Here is a 22,564-nt window from a genome sequence, read left to right as displayed (position 1 = left end):
TAATTGGGCAACAGATAACTGGGCTGCCCGTGTAAACGCAACCATCGAGTTTCATTATCTCTGCTTATTGTTACCTTCTTTTTACATCACTAACAGAGTGGTGTGTCCTTGTATGTAACAATACCCAGAATACATTTCCCCCTCATTATGTCATTTTATCCAATCTCTCACCTCTCTCTCTCTCTTTTCCAGTTCAGGGGGTCGTCTAAGCGAGGCTTCAGTATGACATTGTGTTTATTTGGCAGCCGTTTCTCCAATAAGAATGCTCCATGCTGCATAGTTTATGTAATTAATAATGCTGTTAGTTTATAATTAAGTTTTTCTATCATCGCTGCCTGCCAACCTTTCTGATTTGCACTGCTGAGTATGGAGTTTTCAAGTAAATACTATACCACCTTTTGGCAGTATGAATTAACAACTCGGTGACAGGAAAACAAAAATATTTTATGATTGAAGATGACTGCACTTTAAGATGAAGTTACTAACATTTTCCAAACCCTTTTTTTGGGTTGGGGTGGTGGGGGTTGTATGAAACCATATATTGTCCGTCTGCTGCATTAAAACATTAAAATTCATAACTGTTTGGGGTTTGTATGTTTCACCCTGCACAGCTGTCGGGAAAAAAAAAAAATACAATGTTATCTACATTGCCGTATTATACTTATTTTATTAAAATCATGGACTGAAATGTGTGGTTTGTTGAACTCGTTGCTCTGTGTGGTTTTTATTTTAGTGGATATAAAATGTATCGTACTGTCCGTAAAGTAACTTGACACCCCACCGGTCACGATCCCTAACTACAAACACGTCACAGGACCTACGTCGCCTAGCAACCCCAACAAAAAAGGATTTAAAAAAAAATGATTTCACCTTTTATTTAACCAGGTAGGCAAGTTCAGAACAAGTTCTCATTTACAATTGCGACCTGGACAAGATAAAGCAAAGCAGTTTGACAGATACAACGACACAGAGTTACACATGGAGTCAAACAAACATACAGTCAATAATACAGTATAAACAAGTCTATATACAATGTGAGCAAGGGAGGTAAAGGCAAAAAAAGGCCATGGTGGCAAAGTAAATACAATATAGCAAGTATCTATGTAAGATTTGACTTGCATAGATAAATAAATAAATGTTTAAAAAATATATTGTTTTTAAACACTGGAGTTGAACTTAGCACAGAACTGACAGGTTTGATGGCTTGTGTGTCCAACTATGTCATGTACATCTGTCTTAACATGGTTAGTGCTGTGACTTTTGTTTTGCCCCTTGCTATGTAAATACACGGTCAGTGGCATCACTAGTCTGGGCTATGCTAGCTACATCAGAAACTTAAGCATAGTAAATCTAAAGTGGCAGCTAAACACAAATATCGGAATTGAAGCTCTGCTATGCTACATTTACGAATAGTTGGAAGGTTTTTTTTTTTTTTTTTTTTAAGACAAAATACATTTCTTTGGGATGCAAAACGCTGGTTTTGCTGCTTTTTGCTTTTGCCCTTGGATTTTCCCAGTCGCACAGAGTACTTCCGCTTCCTTTCCATGAGAAAGGTCGTGATTGGTTTTCGACATCGATTGCCTTTGACTGACTCGCAAAGAAACGCTCTGATTGGATCTGATCCTTTCACAGGACAAGTCGCTCTTCCTTCACAGAGGACAGGTCAAAGATGGCGTCGATTAGGTGTTTTCTTCGCTCCGGGAAGGTGTTTATTCCGTTTTAATTCAAAGTTCAGACAATTATATTGTTCAAATAAGGATGAGACCTTAACGAGAACCATTTTCTGTCTTGTCTTGTGTAGAGTGCCGTCTCGGTGGTCCTGCGTAGAGAGTTCAGCAAGACCTCTCCAGCGGCTGTGCAGGTGAGAAATAGCTAGCATCTTTGCTAATCTAGCTAATAACCTTCACCGCAGCTATCAGCTGTGTTCACTACTAGCAATTGTGCTGTTAAGAAAAGCAGTCAATTGTTTATACGGTAACATGTAGATTTAAAGAAATCATGAAATGTTAACTACTTTACGGGCTATGATGAACGTTGTATCCAATGTGGGATGTCAAGGCCTGACCTTAGGCTATAGATCCGACCCGGTTACATACAGCTGCGGTATCATCGTATATTAAGACACCGCAGAGCCGACACTAAAAATGTTTTGGAAAACGTGTACCTCAATCCTGGCTTGAGAAATGTTGTACCCCCGAATTGTCCCATTATCACAACTGTTACACCGAGAAGATTAAACGACTGGTGTTTTTTTGGTAAACTGCCGTTTTGTCTTCGCCTGTGTAGCCACAGCAGCCATTTATTAAAGTGTCAAATGTATTGTATGTAATCAAATCTGGCATTTTTGTATGTAGTCTGATTCACCGTTTCATGAATGTCATTTATGTAGTCACATGTATGTCATATCTCCACTCAAGATACTACTGCCGATCTTCATATGCTGTGGAAGAACACCCCCAAGATCCCTAACACCCCCTAACACCATCCCCACTTTATTAAAACAGTGCTGAAATCACATAGAGGTAGACGGAGAGATGGGAGAAAAAGTATGACGTTTTGGATTGCAGATTGAACCCTGGTCACTGGTGGGGAGAGGAGTTTATGTTGCTAGACCACAGGCTCTGCACTTGTTTTGATCTTTAAAGCGACAGATTCTGCTTGCAATGAAAAGGGCTATATAAAATGAACCTATCATGATTTTATTATCAAGTCATTTTTGTATAGTCACATCGTGTAATGTCTCTATTTCAGGTGAATGTCCGAGATGCCCTCAACCAGGCGATGGATGAGGAACTAGAGAGGGATGAGAAAGTCTTCCTTCTGGGGGAGGAGGTGGCCCAGTATGATGGAGCCTACAAGGTATGAGTACACAATGACATAACTACATGCAAATCAGGATGCAGATTTCAAAAGTTGTTTAAAATAAATATACACTAAATATAAACCCAACATGTAAAGTGTTGGTTCCCCGTGTTTCATGAGCTGAAATAGAAGATCCCAGAAATGTTCCATTAACACAAAAAGCTTATTTCTCTCAAATTTTGTGAACAAATGTGTTTTACATCCCTGTCAGTGAGTATTTCTCCTTTGTGCTCCATGTTGGCGGTGGGATTATAGTATGGGCAGGCATAAGATACAGACAGCGGGAAAAATGTTTAGCATTTTATCGATGGCGATTTGAATGCACAGAAAGACTGAGGTCCGTTGTGTGGCACTTTTTTTTTTTTTAAGGTATCTGTGATCGACAGATGCATGCCTAATACATTTATTTATATGAACTGTAACTCAGTAAAATGTATTAAATTGTTTATTTTTGTTCAGTATATTCGTTCTGATATATTTTCTATATTTGTTAATTGTATATGCATTTCATTCCATGATAGTATTGTTAAAATATATATTTTGTAAATGTATTTTGTTCAAACTGATAATTTTGACTAGTTGATTGGTGTTTTTCTCCCGGCTGGTGACTTTATAGGTGAGCAGGGGACTGTGGAAGAAATATGGAGACAAACGAATCATCGACACGCCAATCACAGAGGTAAAAACAGACACAATGTAAACAAGACAATGCTGGGTTTTTTTTGTGTGTGTGTGTTGCGGCCCGAAATATGATGGGCTCTAGAACGTGTTGCGGCCCTAAATATGATGGGCTCTAGAATGTGTTGCGGCCCTAAATGTGATGGGCTCTAGAACGTGTTGCGGCCCTAAATGTGATGGGCTCTAGAAGGTGTTGCGGCCCTAAATGTGATGGGCTCTAGAAGGTGTTGCGGCCCTAAATGTGATGGGCTCTAGAACGTGTTGCGGCCCTAAATGTGATGGGCTCTAGAACGTGTTGCGGCCCTAAATGTGATGGGCTCTAGAACGTGTTGCGGCCCTAAATGTGATGGGCTCTAGAACGTGTAGCGGCCCTAAATGTGATGGGCTCTAGAACGTGTTGCGGCCCTAAATGTGATGGGCTCTAGAACGTGTTGCGGCCCTAAATGTGATGGGCTCTAGAACGTGTTGCGGCCCTAAATGTAATGGGCTCTAGAACGTGTTGTGGCCCTAAATATGATGGGCTCTAGAACGTGTAGCGGCCCTAAATGTGATGGGCTCTAGAACGTGTTGCGGCCCTAAATGTGATGGGCTCTAGAACGTGTTGCGGCCCTAAATGTGATGGGCTCTAGAACGTGTTGCGGCCCTAAATGTGATGGGCTCTAGAACGTGTTGCGGCCCTAAATGTGATGGGCTCTAGAACGTGTTGCGGCCCTAAATGTGATGGGCTCTAGAACGTGTTGCGGCCCTAAATGTGATGGGCTCTAGAACGTGTTGCGGCCCTAAATGTGATGGGCTCTAGAACGTGTTGCGGCCCTAAATGTGATGGGCTCTAGAACGTGTAGCGGCCCTAAATGTGATGGGCTCTAGAACGTGTTGCGGCCCTAAATGTGATGGGCTCTAGAACGTGTAGCGGCCCTAAATGTGATGGGCTCTAGAACGTGTTGCGGCCCTAAATGTGATGGGCTCTAGAACGTGTTGCGGCCCTAAATGTGATGGGCTCTAGAACGTGTTGCGGCCCTAAATGTGATGGGCTCTAGAACGTGTAGCGGCCCTAAATGTGATGGGCTCTAGAACGTGTTGCGGCCCTAAATGTGATGGGCTCTAGAACGTGTAGCGGCCCTAAATGTGATGGGCTCTAGAACGTGTTGCGGCCCTAAATGTGATGGGCTCTAGAACGTGTTGCGGCCCTAAATGTGATGGGCTCTAGAACGTGTTGCGGCCCTAAATGTGATGGGCTCTAGAACGTGTTGCGGCCCTAAATGTGATGGGCTCTAGAACGTGTTGCGGCCCTAAATGTGATGGGCTCTAGAACGTGTTGCGGCCCTAAATGTGATGGGCTCTAGAACGTGTTGCGGCCCTAAATGTGATGGGCTCTAGAACGTGTTGCGGCCCTAAATGTGATGGGCTCTAGAACGTGTTGCGGCCCTAAATGTGATGGGCTCTAGAACGTGTTGCGGCCCTAAATGTGATGGGCTCTAGAACGTGTTGCGGCCCTAAATGTGATGGGCTCTAGAACGTGTTGCGGCCCTAAATGTGATGGGCTCTAGAACGTGTTGCGGCCCTAAATGTGATGGGCTCTAGAACGTGTTGCGGCCCTAAATGTGATGGGCTCTAGAACGTGTTGCGGCCCTAAATGTGATGGGCTCTAGAACGTGTTGCGGCCCTAAATGTGATGGGCTCTAGAACGTGTTGCGGCCCTAAATGTGATGGGCTCTAGAACGTGTTGCGGCCCTAAATGTGATGGGCTCTAGAACGTGTTGCGGCCCTAAATGTGATGGGCTCTAGAACGTGTAGCGGCCCTAAATGTGATGGGCTCTAGAACGTGTTGCGGCCCTAAATGTGATGGGCTCTAGAACGTGTTGCGGCCCTAAATGTGATGGGCTCTAGAACGTGTTGCGGCCCTAAATGTGATGGGCTCTAGAACGTGTTGCGGCCCTAAATGTGATGGGCTCTAGAACGTGTTGCGGCCCTAAATGTGATGGGCTCTAGAACGTGTTGCGGCCCTAAATGTGATGGGCTCTAGAACGTGTTGCGGCCCTAAATGTGATGGGCTCTAGAACGTGTTGCGGCCTAAATGTGATGGGCTGTAGAACGTGTAGCGGCCCTAAATGTGATGGGCTGTAGAACGTGTAGCGGCCCTAAATGTAATGGGCTCTAGAACGTGTTGCGGCCCTAAATGTGATGGGCTCTAGAACGTGTAGCGGCCCTAAATGTGATGGGCTCTAGAACGTGTTGCGGCCCTAAATGTGATGGGCTCTAGAACGTGTTGCGGCCCTAAATGTGATGGGCTCTAGAACGTGTAGCGGCCCTAAATGTGATGGGCTCTAGAACGTGTTGCGGCCCTAAATGTGATGGGCTCTAGAACGTGTTGCGGCCCTAAATGTGATGGGCTCTAGAACGTGTTGCGGCCCTAAATGTGATGGGCTCTAGAACGTGTAGCGGCCCTAAATGTGATGGGCTCTAGAACGTGTTGCGGCCCTAAATGTGATGGGCTCTAGAACGTGTAGCGGCCCTAAATGTGATGGGCTCTAGAACGTGTAGCGGCCCTAAATGTGATGGGCTCTAGAACGTGTTGCGGCCCTAAATGTGATGGGCTCTAGAACGTGTAGCGGCCCTAAATGTGATGGGCTCTAGAACGTGTAGCGGCCCTAAATGTGATGGGCTCTAGAAGGTGTTGCGGCCCTAAATGTGATGGGCTCTAGAACGTGTTGCGGCCCTAAATGTGATGGGCTCTAGAACGTGTTGCGGCCCTAAATGTGATGGGCTCTAGAACGTGTTGCGGCCCTAAATGTGATGGGCTCTAGAACGTGTTGTAACGGATGCATTTTCTCCCCTTACAGATGGGCTTTGCAGGCATTGCCGTTGGTGCGGCATTCGTAAGTCAATTAGTATTGTTATTATAATGGAATGCATGGAAATGTCCTATTCCTTTAGAAAGTAACATTGTACAAGCATGTCTTCACCAACCCAATTTGAATGTGGTAAGAAGATGAGACTTCTCATTAGGTGCATACCAAATGTCACCCTACCCTCTACATAGGGCACCCTACCCTCTACATAGGGCACCCTACCCTCTACGTAGGGCACCCTACCCTCTACGTAGGGCACCCTACCCTCTACGTAGGGCACCCTACCCTCTACGTAGGGCACCCTACGTCCTACACAGTGCACCCTACCCCCTACATAGGGCCCATAAGGCTCTGCTCAGAAGTATTGCACGATCTAAAAAGTACACAATATAGGACTAGACTCAACCATCTTCTCCTCCTGTGTTTCCAGGCCGGGCTGAGGCCAATCTGTGAGTTCATGACCTGGAATTTCTCCATGCAAGCCATCGACCAGGTGATCAACTCCGCTGCTAAGACCTACTACATGTCAGCCGGAGCCCAGCCTGTCCCCATTGTGTTCCGCGGTCCCAACGGCTCCTCTGCAGGTAAATAAACAAACAACTATGCCTGTCGTTTTCCCCAATCCTGGTCCTTGGGACTCAAGGGTGCACATTTTTAGTTTTTTGCCCTCGTACGAACACACCCGTTTAACAAACAAAGGCTTTGAAAAGGGAAATGCTTCGTTGAATCAAGTGTCTTAGGAAAAAACACTAGCATCTCTCTCTCTGGGTCAGCATGGGGAAACACTAGCATCTCTCTCTGGGTCAGCATGGGGAAACACTAGCATCTCTCTCTGGGTCAGCATGGGGAAACACTAGCATCTCTCTGGGTCAGCATGGGGAAACACTAGCATCTCTCTCTGGGTCAGCATGGGGAAACACTAGCTTCTCTCTCTGGGTCAGCATGGGGAAACACTAGCATCTCTCTCTGGGTCAGCATGGGGAAACACTAGCTTCTCTCTCTGGGTCAGCATGGGGAAACACTAGCATCTCTCTCTGGGTCAGCATGGGGAAACACTAGCATCTCTCTCTGGGTCAGCATGGGGAAACACTAGCATCTCTCTGGGTCAGCATGGGGAAACACTAGCATCTCTCTGGGTCAGCATGGGGAAACACTAGCATCTCTCTCTGGGTCAGCATGGGGAAACACTAGCATCTCTCTGGGTCAGCATGGGGAAACACTAGCATCTCTCCCTTTGGATCAGCATGGGGAAACACTAGCATCTCTCTTTGGATCAGCATGGGAAACACTAGCATCTCTCTCTTTGGATCAGCATGGGGAAACACTAGCATCTCTCTCTTTGGGTCAGCATGGGGAAACACTAGCATCTCTCTCTTTGGGTCAGCATGGGGAAACACTAGCATCTCTCTCTTTGGGTCAGCATGGGGAAACACTAGCATCTCTCTCTTTGGGTCAGCATGGGGAAACACTAGCATCTCTCTCTTTGGGTCAGCATGGGGAAACACTAGCATCTCTCTCTTTGGGTCAGCATGGGGAAACACTAGCATCTCTCCCTTTGGGTCAGCATGGGGAAACACTAGCATCTCTCTCTTTAGATCAGCATGGGGAAACACTAGCATCTCTCTCTTTGGATCAGCATGGGGAAACACTAGCATCTCTCTCTTTGGATCAGCATGGGGAAACACTAGCATCTCTCTTTGGATCAGCATGGGGAAACACTAGCATCTCTCCCTCTGGATCAGCATGGGGAAACACTAGCATCTCTCTCTTTGGGTCAGCATGGGGAAACACTAGCATCTCTCTCTTTGGATCAGCATGGGGAAACACTAGCATCTCTCCCTTTGGATCAGCATGGGGAAACACTAGCATCTCTCTTTGGGTCAACATGGGGAAACACTAGCATCTCTCTCTGGGTCAGCATGGGGAAACACTATCATCTCTCCCTTTGGATCAGCATGGGGAAACACTAGCATCTCTCCCTTTGGGTCAGCATGGGGAAACACTAGCATCTCTCTGGGTCAGCATGGGGAAACACTAGCATCTCTCTCTTTGGGTCAGCATGGGGAAACACTAGCATCTCTCTCTTTGGGTCAGCATGGGGAAACACTAGCATCTCTCCCTTTGGGTCAGCATGGGGAAACACTAGCATCTCTCCCTCTGGGTCAGCATGGGGAAACACTAGCATCTCTCTTTGGGTCAGCATGGGGAAACACTAGCATCTCTCTCTTTGGGTCAGCATGGGGAAACACTAGCATCTCTCTCTTTGGGTCAGCATGGGGAAACACTAGCATCTCTCTCTTTGGGTCAGCATGGGGAAACACTAGCATCTCTCTCTTTAGATCAGCATGGGGAAACACTAGCATCTCTCTCTTTGGGTCAGCATGGGGAAACACTAGCATCTCTCCCTTTGGGTCAGCATGGAGAAACACTAGCATCTCTCCCTTTGGGTCAGCATGGGGAAACACTAGCATCTCTCTCATTGGATCAGCATGGGGAAACACTAGCATCTCTCTCTTTGGGTCAGCATGGGGAAACACTAGCATCTCTCTCTTTGGGTCAGCATGGGGAAACACTAGCATCTCTCTCTTTGGGTCAGCATGGGGAAACACTAGCATCTCTCTCTTTGGGTCAGCATGGGGAAACACTAGCATCTCTCTCTTTGGGTCAGCATGGGGAAACACTAGCATCTCTCTCTTTGGGTCAGCATGGGGAAACACTAGCATCTCTCTCTTTGGGTCAGCATGGGGAAACACTAGCGTTCTTTGGATCAGCATGGGGAAACACTAGCATCTCTTTTGGGTCAGCATGGGGAAACACTAGCGTTCTTTTACCTTTCTGGGATAGTTGAAATGACGTTGGGTAAAGAATGGTATTTTTGTAATGTTTGTTCCTTTGTCTACAGGCGTGGCAGCCCAACACTCCCAGTGTTTCGCTGCCTGGTACGGCCACTGCCCCGGCCTCAAAGTAATCAGTCCCTGGAACTCTGAGGACGCCAGAGGACTCCTCAAAGCAGCTATCAGGGACAACAACCCTGGTGAGCAATAACCTGCATCCTAAATGCCACCCTATTCCCTATATAGTGCACTACTTCTGGGGGACTAGGGTCCATTTTGTCTTTCCTCGCTACCTCAAAGGTATTGGAGATACAGTGAGCTCCAAAAGTATTGGGATAGTGACACATTTTGTGTTTTGGCCCTGTACTCCAGCACTGAGTGAGAAAGTTACAAACGCACAAATATCATACCCCCAATACATGCTAACCTCTCACCACTACAATAACAGGGGAGGTTAGCAGTTTATATCATACCCCCAAGACATGCTAACCTCTCACCACTACAATAACAGGGGAGGTTAGCAGTTTATATCATACCCCCAAGACATGCTAACCTCTCATTACAATAACAGGGAAGGTTAGCATTTTATATCATACCCCCAAGACATGCTAACCTCTCATTACAATAACAGGGAAGGTTAGCATTTTATTTCATACCCCAAGACATGCTAACCTCTCATCATTACAATAACAGGGAAGGTTAGCATTTTATATCATACCCCCAAGACATGCTAACCTCTCACCATTAAAATAACAGAGGAGGTTAGCAGTTTATATCATACCCCAACCCCCAAGACATGCTAACCTCTCACCATTACAATAACAGCTAACCTCTCACCATTACAATAACAGGAGGTTAGCAGTTTATATCATACCAATAACAGGGGAGGTTAGCAGTTTATATCATAGACATGCTAACCCTCTCATTACAATAACATTACAGTTTATATATACAGACATGCTAACCTCTCACCATTACAATAACAGGGGGTTAGCAGTTTATATCATACCCCCAAGACATGCTAACCTCTCACCATTACAATAACAGGGGAGGTTAGCAGTTTATATCATACCCCAAGACATGCTAACCTCTCACCATTACAATAACAGGAGAGGTTAGCAGTTTATATCATACCCCCAAGACATGCTAACCTCTCACCATTACAATAACAGAGGAGGTTAGCAGTTTATATCATACCCCCAAGACATGCTAACCTCTCACCATTACAATAACAGGAGAGGTTAGCAGTTTATATCATACCCCCAAGACATGCTATCCTCTCACCATTACAATAACAGAGGAGGTTAGCAGTTTATATCATACCCCCAAGACATGCTAACCTCTCACCATTACAATAACAGGGGAGGTTAGCAGTTTATATCATACCCCCAAGACATGCTATCCTCTCACCATTACAATAACAGGGGAGGTTAGCAGGTTAGCAGTTTATATCATACCCCCAAGACATGCTAACCTCATTCATAACATTACAATAACAGACATGGGAGGTTAGCAGTTTATATCATACCCCCAAGACATGCTAACCTCTCACCATTACAATAACAGGGGAGGTTAGCATTTTATATCATACCCCAAGACATGCTAACCTCTCACCATTACAATAACAGGGAGGTTAGCAGTTTATATCATACTCCCCAAGACATGCTAACCTCTCACCATTACAATAACAGGGGAGGTTAGCATTTTTTATATCATACCCCAAGACATGCTAACCTCTCATTACAATAACAGGGAAGGTTAGCATTTTATATCATACCCCCAAGACATGCTAACCTCTCATTACAATAACAGGGAAGGTTAGCATTTTAATCATACCCCCAAGACATGCTAACCTCTCATCATTACAATAACAGGGAAGGTTAGCATTTTATATCATACCCCCAAGACATGCTAACCTCTCACCATTACAATAACAGAGGAGGTTAGCAGTTTATATCATACCCCCAAGACATGCTAACCTCTCACCATTACAATAACAGAGGAGGTTAGCAGTTTATATCATACCCCCAAGACATGCTAACCTCTCACCATTACAATAACAGAGAAGGTTAGCAGTTTATATCATACCCCAAGACATGCTAACCTCTCACCATTACAATAACAGGGGAGGTTAGCAGTTTATATCATACCCCCAAGACATGCTAACCTCTCATTACAATAACAGGGGAGGTTAGCAGTTTATATCATACCCCCAAGACATGCTAACCTCTCACCACTACAATAACAGGGGAGGTTAGCAGTTTATATCATACCCCCAAGACATGCTAACCTCTCACCATTACAATAACAGGGAAGTTTAGCAGTTTATATCATACCCCCAAGACATGCTATCCTCTCACCATTACAATAACAGAGGAGGTTAGCATTTTATATCATACCCCCAAGACATGCTATCCTCTCACCATTACAATAACAGAGGAGGTTAGCATTTTATATCATACCCCCAAGACATGCTAACCTCTCACCATTACAATAACAGGGGAGGTTAGCAGTTTATATCATACCCCCAAGACATGCTAACCTCTCACCATTACAATAACAGGGAGGTTAGCAGTTTATATCATACCCCCAAGACATGCTAACCTCTCACCATTACAATAACAGGGGAGGTCAGCATTTTATATCATACACCAAGACATACTATCCTCTCACCATTACAATAACAGAGGAGGTTAGCAGTTTATATCATACCCCCAAGACATGCTTACCTCTCACCATTACAATAACAGGGGAGGTTAGCATTTTATCTCATACCCCCAAGACATGCTATCCTCTCACCATTACAATAACAGAGAAGGTTAGCAGTTTATATCATACCCCCAAGACATGCTAACCTCTCATTACAATAACAGGGGAGGTTAGCAGTTTATATCATACCCCCAAGACATGCTAACCTCTCACCATTACAATAACAGGGGAGGTTAGCAGTTTATATCATACCCCCAAGACATGCTAACCTCTCACCATTATAATAACAGGCGAGGTTAGCATTTTATATCATACCCCCAAGACATGCTAACCTCTCATTACAATAACAGGGGTGGTTAGCATTTTATATCATACCCCCAAGACATGCTAACCTCTCACCATTACAATAACAGGGAGGTTAGCAGTTTATATAATATCCCCAAGACATGCTATCCTCTCATTACAATAACAGGGGAGGTTGCAGTTTATATCATACCCCCAAGACATGCTATCCTCTCACCATTACAATAACAGAGGAGGTTAGCAGTTTATATCATACCCCCAAGACATGCTATCCTCTCACCATTACAATAACAGAGGAGGTTAGCAGTTTATATCATACCCCCAAGACATGCTTACCTCTCACCATTACAATAACAGGGGAGGTTAGCATTTTATCTCATACCCCCAAGACATGCTATCCTCTCACCATTACAATAACAGGGAGGTCAGCATTTTATATCATACACCAAGACATGCTAACCTCTCACCATTACAATAACAGAGGAGGTTAGCAGTTTATATCATACCCCCAAGACATGCTAACCTCTCACCACTACAATAACAGGGAGGTTAGCATTTTATATCATACTCCCCAAGACATGCTAACCTCTCATCATTACAATAACAGGGTAGGTTAGCATTTTATATCATACCCCCAAGACATGCTAACCTCTCACCATTACAATAACAGAGGAGGTTAGCAGTTTATATCATACCCCCAAGACATGCTAACCTCTCACCATTACAATAACAGAGGAGGTTAGCAGTTTATATCATACCCCCAAGACATGCTAACCTCTCACCATTACAATAACAGAGGAGGTTAGCAGTTTATATCATACCCCCAAGACATGCTAACCTCTCACCATTACAATAACAGGGGAGGTTAGCATTTTATATCATACCCCCAAGACATGCTAACCTCTCATTACAATAACAGGGGAGGTTAGCAGTTTATATCATACCCCAAGACATGCTAACCTCTCACCATTACAATAACAGGGAGGTTAGCAGTTTATATCATACCCCCAAGACATGCTAACCTCTCACCATTACAATAACAGGGAAGTTTAGCAGTTTATATCATACCCCCAAGACATGCTATCCTCTCACCATTACAATAACAGAGGAGGTTAGCAGTTTATATCATACCCCAAGACATGCTAACCTCTCATTACAATAACAGGGAGGTTAGCAGTTTATATCATACCCCCAAGACATGCTAACCTCTCACCATTACAATAACAGGGAGGTCAGCATTTTATATCATACACCAAGACATACTAACCTCTCACCATTACAATAACAGAGGAGGTTAGCAGTTTATATCATACCCCAAGACATGCTAACCTCTCACCATTACAATAACAGAGAAGGTTAGCAGTTTATATCATACCCCCAAGACATGCTATCCTCTCACCATTACAATAACAGAGAAGGTTAGCAGTTTATATCATACCCCCAAGACATGCTAACCTCTCATTACAATAACAGGGGAGGTTAGCAGTTTATATCATACCCCAAGACATGCTAACCTCTCATTACAATAACAGGGGAGGTTAGCAGTTTATATCATACCCCAAGACATGCTAACCTCTCACCATTACAATAACAGAGAAGGTTAGCAGTTTATATCATACCCCCAAGACATGCTATCCTCTCACCATTACAATAACAGAGAAGGTTAGCAGTTTATATCATACCCCCAAGACATGCTAACCTCTCATTACAATAACAGGGGAGGTTAGCAGTTTATATCATACCCCCAAGACATGCTAACCTCTCATTACAATAACAGGGGAGGTTAGCAGTTTATATCATACCCCAAGACATGCTAACCTCTCACCATTACAATAACAGGGGAGGTCAGCATTTTATATCATACCCCAAGACATGCTAACCTCTCACCATTACAATAACAGAGGAGGTTAGCAGTTTATATCATACCCCCAAGACATGCTAACCTCTCATTACAATAACAGGTGAGGTTAGCAGTTTATATCATACCCCCAAGACATGCTAACCTCTCACCATTACAATAACAGAGGAGGTTAGCATTTTATATCATACCCCAAGACATGCTAACCTCTCATTACAATAACAGGGGAGGTTAGCAGTTTATATCATACCCCCAAGACATGCTAACCTCTCATTACAATAACAGGGAGGTCAGCATTTTATCTCATACCCCAAGACATGCTAACCTCTCACCATTACAATAACAGGGAGGTTAGCATTTTATCTCATACCCCAAGACATGCTAACCTCTCACCATTACAATAACAGGGAAGTTTAGCAGTTTATATCATACCCCCAAGACATGCTAACCTCTCACCATTACAATAACAGGGAAGTTTAGCAGTTTATATCATACCCCAAGACATGCTATCCTCTCACCATTACAATAACAGAGGAGGTTAGCAGTTTATATCATACCCCCAAGACATGCTAACCTCTCATTACAATAACAGGGAGGTTAGCAGTTTATATCATACCCCAAGACATGCTAACCTCTCACCATTACAATAACAGGGGAGGTTAGCATTTTATATCATACCCCAAGACATGCTAACCTCTCACCATTACAATAACAGGGAAGTTTAGCAGTTTATATCATACCCCAAGACATGCTAACCTCTCACCATTACAATAACAGGGAAGTTTAGCAGTTTATATCATACCCCCAAGACATGCTAACCTCTCACCATTACAATAACAGAGAAGGTTAGCAGTTTATATCATACCCCCAAGACATGCTATCCTCTCACCATTACAATAACAGAGAAGGTTAGCAGTTTATATCATACCCCAAGACATGCTAACCTCTCACCATTACAATAACAGGGGAGGTTAGCAGTTTATATCATACCCCAAGACATGCTAACCTCTCACCATTACAATAACAGGGAGGTTAGCAGTTTATATCATACCCCCAAGACATGCTAACCTCTCACCATTACAATAACAGGAGGTTAGCAGTTTATATCATACCCCAAGACATGCTATCCTCTCACCATTACAATAACAGAGAAGGTTAGCAGTTTATATCATACCCCAAGACATGCTAACCTCTCACCATTACAATAACAGGGGAGGTTAGCAGTTTATATCATACCCCAAGACATGCTAACCTCTCATTACAATAACAGGGGAGGTTAGCAGTTTATATCATACCCCAAGACATGCTAACCTCTCACCATTACAATAACAGGGAGGTCAGCATTTTATATCATACCCCAAGACATGCTAACCTCTCACCATTACAATAACAGAGGAGGTTAGCAGTTTATATCATACCCCAAGACATGCTAACCTCTCATTACAATAACAGGTGAGGTTAGCAGTTTATATCATACCCCCAAGACATGCTAACCTCTCACCATTACAATAACAGAGGAGGTTAGCATTTTATATCATACCCCAAGACATGCTAACCTCTCATTACAATAACAGGGAGGTTAGCAGTTTATATCATACCCCAAGACATGCTAACCTCTCATTACAATAACAGGGGAGGTCAGCATTTTATCTCATACCCCCAAGACATGCTAACCTCTCACCATTACAATAACGGGAGGTTAGCATTTTATCTCATACCCCAAGACATGCTAACCTCTCACCATTACAATAACAGGGAAGTTTAGCAGTTTATATCATACCCCCAAGACATGCTAACCTCTCACCATTACAATAACAGGGAAGTTTAGCAGTTTATATCATACCCCCAAGACATGCTATCCTCTCACCATTACAATAACAGAGGAGGTTAGCATTTTATATCATACCCCCAAGACATGCTATCCTCTCATTACAATAACAGGGAGGTTAGCAGTTTATATCATACCCCCAAGACATGCTATCCTCTCACCATTACAATAACAGAGGAGGTTAGCATTTTATATCATACCCCCAAGACATGCTAACCTCTCACCACTACAATAACAGGGGAGGTTAGCAGTTTATATCATACCCCCAAGACATGCTAACCTCTCACCATTACAATAACAGGGAAGTTTAGCAGTTTATATCATACCCCCAAGACATGCTATCCTCTCACCATTACAATAACAGAGGATGTTAGCAGTTTATATCATACCCCCAAGACATGCTAACTCTCTCATTACAATAACAGGGAGGTTAGCAGTTTATATCATACCCCAAGACATGCTAACCTCTCACCATTACAATAACAGGGGAGGTTAGCATTTTATATCATACCCCAAGACATGCTAACCTCTCACCATTACAATAACAGAGGAGGTTAGCAGTTTATATCATACCCCCAAGACATGCTAACTCTCTCATTACAATAACAGAGAAGGTTAGCAGTTTATATCATACCCCCAAGACATGCTATCCTCTCACCATTACAATAACAGAGAAGGTTAGCAGTTTATATCATACACCAAGACATGCTAACCTCTCACCATTACAATAACAGAGGGGAGGTAAGCATTTTATATCATACACCAAGACATGCTAACCTCTCACCATTACAATAACAGGAGAGGTTAGCAGTTTATATCATACCCCAAGACATGCTATCCTCTCACCATTACAATAACAGAGGAGGTTAGCAGTTTATATCATACCCCCAAGACATGCTATCCTCTCACCATTACAATAACAGAGGAGGTTAGCAGTTTATATCATACCCCCAAGACATGCTATCCTCTCACCATTACAATAACAGAGGAGGTTAGCATTTTATATCATACCCCCAAGACATGCTATCCTCTCACCATTACAATAACAGAGAAGGTTAGCAGTTTATATCATACCCCCAAGACATGCTAACCTCTCATTACAATAACAGGGGAGGTTAGCAGTTTATATCATACCCCCAAGACATGCTAACCTCTCACCATTACAATAACAGGGAGATTAGCATTTTATATCATACCCCCAAGACATGCTAACCTCTCACCATTACAATAACAGAGGAGGTTAGCAGTTTATATCATACCCCAAGACATGCTAACCTCTCACCATTACAATAACAGGGGAGGTTAGCAGTTTACATCATACCCCCAAGACATGCTAACCTCTCACCATTACAATAACAGGGAGGTTAGCAGTTTATATCATACCCCCAAGACATGCTAACCTCTCACCATTACAATAACAGGGGAGGTTTGCATTTTATATCATACCCCCAAGACATGCTAACCTCTCACCATTACAATAACAGGGGAGGTTAGCATTTTATATCATACACCCAAAACATGCTAACCTCTCACCATTACAATAACAGGGGAGGTTAGCATTTTATATCATACCCCCAAGACATGCTATCCTCTCAACATTACAATAACAGGGGAGGTTAGTATTTTTTGCAGGGTGGGTCATAATTTATTCATGCTTCATTCAGGATTATCTGTAACCGTAGAAGTGTTTAGAAGAATGTAGAAACGTTTTATAAATATTTATAGTAAAAGTGACTCCAAAATGACACACTACATTATTTACCATTTAATTTCTATTGTGCACAAAATAATCCGAAACACAACCAAAACAAACCACAAATTCATCCATCCGGTTTGTAGCATCACCAGCTTGATGTCGTCGTTGCCTGCTAGGAATATGGGACCAAATACTACCTTCTGACTACGTTAATACACACAAGACATGCTAACCTCTCAGATGTAGTCGTTGCCTGCTAGGAATATGGGACCAAATACTACCTTCTGACTACGTTAATACACACAAGACATGCTAACCTCTCAGATGTAGTCGTTGCCTGCTAGGAATATGGGACCAAATACTACCTTCTGACTACGTTAATACACACAAGACATGCTAACCTCTCAGATGTAGTCGTTGCCTGCTAGGAATATGGGACCAAATACTACCTTCTGACTACGTTAATACACACAAGACATGCTAACCTCTCAGATGTAGTCATTGCCTGCTAGGAATATGGGACCAAATACTACCTTCTGACTGTCCCAATACTTTTGGTCACCTTTAAATGGGGGTACTATGTACCAAAAATGCCCTCATGTAAAACTGACAGCCTGTACTTTAACCTCAGTCAGTGTATCATTTCAAATCCAAAGTGAAGTACAGAGCCAGAACAAATAAACATTTCACTGTCCCAATACTTTGCGCTCATTGTAGTACAGTTTAGTTCATCAGCCATGGTGTACAACATTGGTAGCTAAGCGCTGGACTACGGTCAACAGTCCATACCTAAATAAACCAATAAAAGGATAGAGGACGCCCCTAGGAGGTGGTGGTCCCCGGGAGGACGCCTCTAGGAGGTGGTGGTGGTCCCCAGGAGGTGGTGGTCCCCAGGAGGACGCCCCCAGGTCCCTAGGAGGTGGTGGTCCCCAGGAGGACGCCCCCAGGTCCCCAGGAGGTGGTGGTCCCCAGGAGGACGCCCCCAGGTCCCCAGGAGGTGGTGGTCCCCAGGAGGAGGCCCCCAGGTCCCCAGGAGGTGGTGGTCCCCAGGAGGAGGCCCCCAGGTCCCCAGGAGGTGGTGGTCCCCAGGAGGACGCCCCCAGGTCCCTAGGAGGTGGTGGTCCCCAGGAGGACGCCCCCAGGTCCCTAGGAGGAAGTCCCCCGGGTCCCTAGGAGGTTGTGGTCCCCAGGAGGTGGTGGTCCCCAGGAAGACGTCCCCAGGTCCCTAGGAGGTGGTGGTCCCCAGGAGGACGCCCCCAGGTCCCTAGGAGGTGGTGGTCCCCAGGAGGACGCCCCCAGGTCCCTAGGAGGTGGTGGTCCCCAGGAGGACGCCCCCAGGTCCCTAGGAGGTGGTGGTCCCCAGGAGGACGCCCCCAGGTCCCTAGGAGGTGGTGGTCCCCAGGAGGACGCCCCCAGGTCCCTAGGAGGAAGTCCCCCGAGTCCCTAGGAGGTGGTGGTCCCCAGGAGGACACCCCCAGGTCCCTAGGAGGTGGTGGTCCCCAAGAGGACGCCCCCAGGTCCCTAGGAGGTGGTGGTCCCCAGGAGGACGCCCCCAGGTCCCTAGGAGGAAGTCCCCCCGGGTCCCTAGGAGGTGGTGGTCCCCAGGAGGTGGTGGTCCCCGGGAGGACGCCCCTAGGAGGTGGTGGTCCCCGGGAGGACGCCCCTAGGAGGTGGTGGTCCCCGGGAGGATGCCCCCAGGTCCCTAGGAGGAAGTCCCACCGGGTCCCTAGGAGGTTGTGGTCCCCAGGAGGACGTCCCTAGGAGGTGGTGGTCCCCAGGAGGACGCCCCCAGGTCCCTAGGAGGAAGTCCCCCCGGGTCCCTAGGAGGTTGTGGTCCCCAGGAGGTGGTGGTCCCCAGGAAGACGTCCCCAGGTCCCTAGGAGGTGGTGGTCCCTAGGAGGACGCCCCCAGGTCCCCAGGAGGACGTCCCTAGGAGGTGGTGGTCCCCAGGAGGATGCCCCCAGGTCCCTAGGAGGTGGTGGTCCCCAGGAGGAGGTGGTGGTCCCCAGGAGGACGCCCCCAGGTCCCTAGGAGGCCCCCGGGTCCCTAGGAGGTGGTGGTCCCCAGGAGGAGGTGGTGGTCCCCAGGAGGACGCCCCCAGGTCCCTAGGAGGTGGTGGTCCCCAGGAGGAGGTGGTGGTCCCCAGGAGGACGCCCCCAGGTCCCTAGGAGGCCCCCAGGTCCCTAGGAGGTGGTGGTCCCCAGGAGGACGCCCCCAGGTCCCTAGGAGGCCCCCAGGTCCCTAGGAGGTGGTGGTCCCCAGGAGGACGCCCCCAGGTCCCTAGGAGGTGGTGGTCCCCGGGAGGACGTCCCTAGGAGGTGGTGGTCCCCAGGAGGATGCCCCCAGGTCCCTAGGGTGGTGGTCCCTAGGAGGACGCCCCCAGGTCCCTAGGAGGAAGTCCCCCGGGTCCCTAGGAGGTGGTGGTCCCCAAGAGGATGCCCCCAGGTCCCTAGGAGGTGGTGGTCCCTAGGAGGACGCCCCCAGGTCCCTAGGAGGACGTCCCTAGGAGGTGGTGGTCCCCAGGAGGAGGCCCCCAGGTCCCTAGGAGGTGGTGGTCCCCAGGAGGACGCCCCCAGGTCCCTAGGAGGTGGTGGTCCCCGGGAGGACGTCCCTAGGAGGTGGTGGTCCCCAGGAGGACGCCCCCAGGTCCCTAGGAGGTGGTGGTCCCTAGGAGGACGCCCCCAGGTCCCTAGGAGGAAGTCCCCCGGGTCCCTAGGAGGTGGTGGTCCCCAAGAGGATGCCCCCAGGTCCCTAGGAGGTGGTGGTCCCCAGGAGGACGCCCCCAGGTCCCTAGGAGGCCCCCAGGTCCCTAGGAGGTGGTGGTCCCCAGGAGGAGGCCCCAAGGTCCCTAGGAGGTGGTGGTCCCCAGGAGGAGGCCCCAGGTCCCTAGGAGGTGGTGGTCGAGGATGAGAGGGATCACTGTAGATCTGCTCATGTCCTGTCGTGTAGACATTTAAGTAACCATGGTGACGTGTGCTAAACGAAAACCCCTTTTAATGTATATTTCCTTCAACAGTGGTGTTCCTGGAGAATGAGCTGATGTACGGTGTGCCCTTTGACCTGTCTGAGGAGGTTATGCACAAAGACTTTGTCTTACCTATTGGAAAGGCCAAGGTGGAAAGACAAGGTAGGTAGCAAGAGCTGGAGAAAAGAAATGTACATGTTTTTTGTGATAATGTAAATGTTCGTTGTAACATCCCCTGTTAAAACATTAACATAATTGATTGTGTCATTGGGAAAGATAATTGATCGTTTCATTGGGAAAGATAATTGATCGTTTCATTGGGAAAGATAATTGATCGTTTCATTGGGAAAGATAATTGATCGTTTCATTGGGAAAGATAATTGATCGTTTCATTGGGAAAGATAATTGATCGTTTCATTGGGAAAGATAATTGATCGTTTCATTGGGAAAGATAATTGATCGTTTCATTGGGAAAGATAATTGATCGTTTCATTGGGAAAGATAATTGATCGTTTCATTGGGAAAGATAATTGATCGTTTCATTGGGAAAGATAATTGATCGTTTCATTGGGAAAGATAATTGATCGTTTCATTGGGAAAGATAATTGATCGTTTCATTGGGAAAGATAATTGATCGTTTCATTGGGAAAGATAATTGATCGTTTCATTGGGAAAGATAATTGATTGTGTCATTGGGAAAGATAATTGATGTAGCGTTGTTAGCAAATTGCATTGTTGATAAAGAAAATTAGCATGATGTCTTAATTGAGATCTTCATCGGTCTGCGTCCCAAATCTGGTCAAAGGGTAGTTTACTATAGGGAGCCATTTGGGTTGTTTACACAGTGTTACAGATCGGATTCACACCTCCTGACCTTTTCCACATTTTGATGTGTTTAAGCCTGATTTTACATTTTGTTACGTTACATCTTTAACTCTATAATTTATTGCATTCTTTTTCCCCCTCATCAATCTACACATAATATCCCATAATGACAAAGAAAAAACTGTTTTTTCAAAATGTTTGCTAATTTATATATAATAAAATATAAAATAATCACGTTGACATAAGTATTCAGACCCTTTACTCTGTAATTTGTTGAAGAACCTTTGACAGTGATTACAGCCTCAATTGTTCTTGGGTATGAAACTACAATCTTGGCACACCTGTATTTGGGGAGTTTCTCCCATTCTTCTCTGCAGATCCTCTCAAGCTCTGTCAGGTTGGATGGGGAATGTTGCTGCACAGCTATTTCCAGGTCTCTCCAGAGATGTTCGATCAGGTTCAAGTCCAGCTCTGGCTGGGTCACTCAAGGACATTCAGAGACTTGTCCCGAAGCCACTCCCGCGTTGTCTTGGTTGTGTGCTTAGGGTCGTTGTCCTGTTGGAAGGTGATCCTTTGCCCCAGTCTGAGTTCCTGAGCACACTAGAGCAGGTTTTCATCAAGGATCTCTCTGTACTTTGCTCTGTTCATCTTTCCCTCGATCCTGACTATTCTCCCAGTCCCTGATGCTGAAAAACATCCCCACAGCATGATGATGCTGCCACCACCATGCTTCATCGTAGGGATGGTTCCAGGTGTCCTCCAGACATGATGCTGCCACCACCATGCTTCATCGTAGGGATGGTTCCAGGACTCCTCCAGACGTGATGAATGGAATAGAGGCCAGAGAGTTCAATCTTGGTTCCATCAGACCAGAGAATCTTGTTTCTCATGGTCTGAGAGTCTTTAGGTGCCTTTTGGCAAACTTAATGGGCTGTCATGTGCCTTTTACTGAGGAGTGGCTTCCGTCTGGCCACTCTACCATAAAGGCCTGATTGGAGGAGTGCTGCAGAGACGGTTGTCCATCTGGAAGGTTCTCCCATCTCCACAGGGACTTTAGAGCTCTGTCAGAATGACCATCGAGTTCTTGGTCACCTCCCTGATCAAGACCCTTCTCCCCTGATTGCTCTGTTTGGCCGGGCGGCCAGCTCTAGGAAGAG

At 45.8% G+C, this 22,564-nt stretch overlaps 1 protein-coding gene and 2 long non-coding RNA genes across 8 annotated transcripts in view; 2 read left to right on the top strand and 1 right to left on the bottom strand.

The window, feature by feature from the left end:
- Positions 1–1,546: 1,546 nt before the first annotated feature.
- Positions 1,547–22,564, top strand: part of LOC118377129 (pyruvate dehydrogenase E1 component subunit beta, mitochondrial) — a 34,971-nt gene continuing 13,953 nt past the window's right edge. Inside the window, exons 1-8 of the mRNA XM_052474397.1 lie at positions 1,547–1,705; positions 1,802–1,861; positions 2,752–2,859; positions 3,479–3,541; positions 6,381–6,416; positions 6,820–6,973; positions 9,292–9,423; positions 20,634–20,744. Of these exons, the coding sequence (XP_052330357.1) occupies positions 1,670–1,705; positions 1,802–1,861; positions 2,752–2,859; positions 3,479–3,541; positions 6,381–6,416; positions 6,820–6,973; positions 9,292–9,423; positions 20,634–20,744 (700 nt within the window). The 5' untranslated portion in view covers positions 1,547–1,669. The remainder of the gene's footprint in view (positions 1,706–1,801; positions 1,862–2,751; positions 2,860–3,478; positions 3,542–6,380; positions 6,417–6,819; positions 6,974–9,291; positions 9,424–20,633; positions 20,745–22,564) is intronic.
- On the top strand, positions 10,231–16,887 carry LOC127910483 (uncharacterized). 5 transcript variants are annotated; one of them, XR_008075022.1, is made up of 6 exons: positions 10,231–10,589; positions 11,229–11,291; positions 13,591–13,653; positions 13,835–14,017; positions 15,731–15,979; positions 16,787–16,877. It is a non-coding gene; the product is annotated as an uncharacterized LOC127910483 (long non-coding RNA). The 5 variants fall into 5 exon arrangements; XR_008075023.1 differs by lacking the exons at positions 10,231–10,589; positions 11,229–11,291 and adding an exon at positions 12,002–12,041; XR_008075024.1 differs by lacking the exons at positions 10,231–10,589; positions 13,591–13,653 and having other exon boundaries at positions 11,217–11,291; positions 16,850–16,887.
- Positions 11,054–15,958, bottom strand: LOC127910485 (uncharacterized). 2 transcript variants are annotated; one of them, XR_008075030.1, is made up of 5 exons: positions 15,828–15,958; positions 13,011–13,136; positions 11,953–12,201; positions 11,703–11,765; positions 11,054–11,265 (listed from the first exon to the last, which is right to left on the bottom strand). It is a non-coding gene; the product is annotated as an uncharacterized LOC127910485 (long non-coding RNA). The 2 variants fall into 2 exon arrangements; XR_008075031.1 differs by lacking the exon at positions 15,828–15,958 and adding an exon at positions 14,480–14,569.

This window comes from Oncorhynchus keta, chromosome 21 (genome assembly GCF_023373465.1).
Source record: "Oncorhynchus keta strain PuntledgeMale-10-30-2019 chromosome 21, Oket_V2, whole genome shotgun sequence".
Lineage (NCBI taxonomy): Eukaryota > Metazoa > Chordata > Actinopteri > Salmoniformes > Salmonidae > Oncorhynchus > Oncorhynchus keta.
Note: the sequence above shows the minus strand (reverse complement) of the source record. Positions and strands in the feature narration are given on the sequence as shown.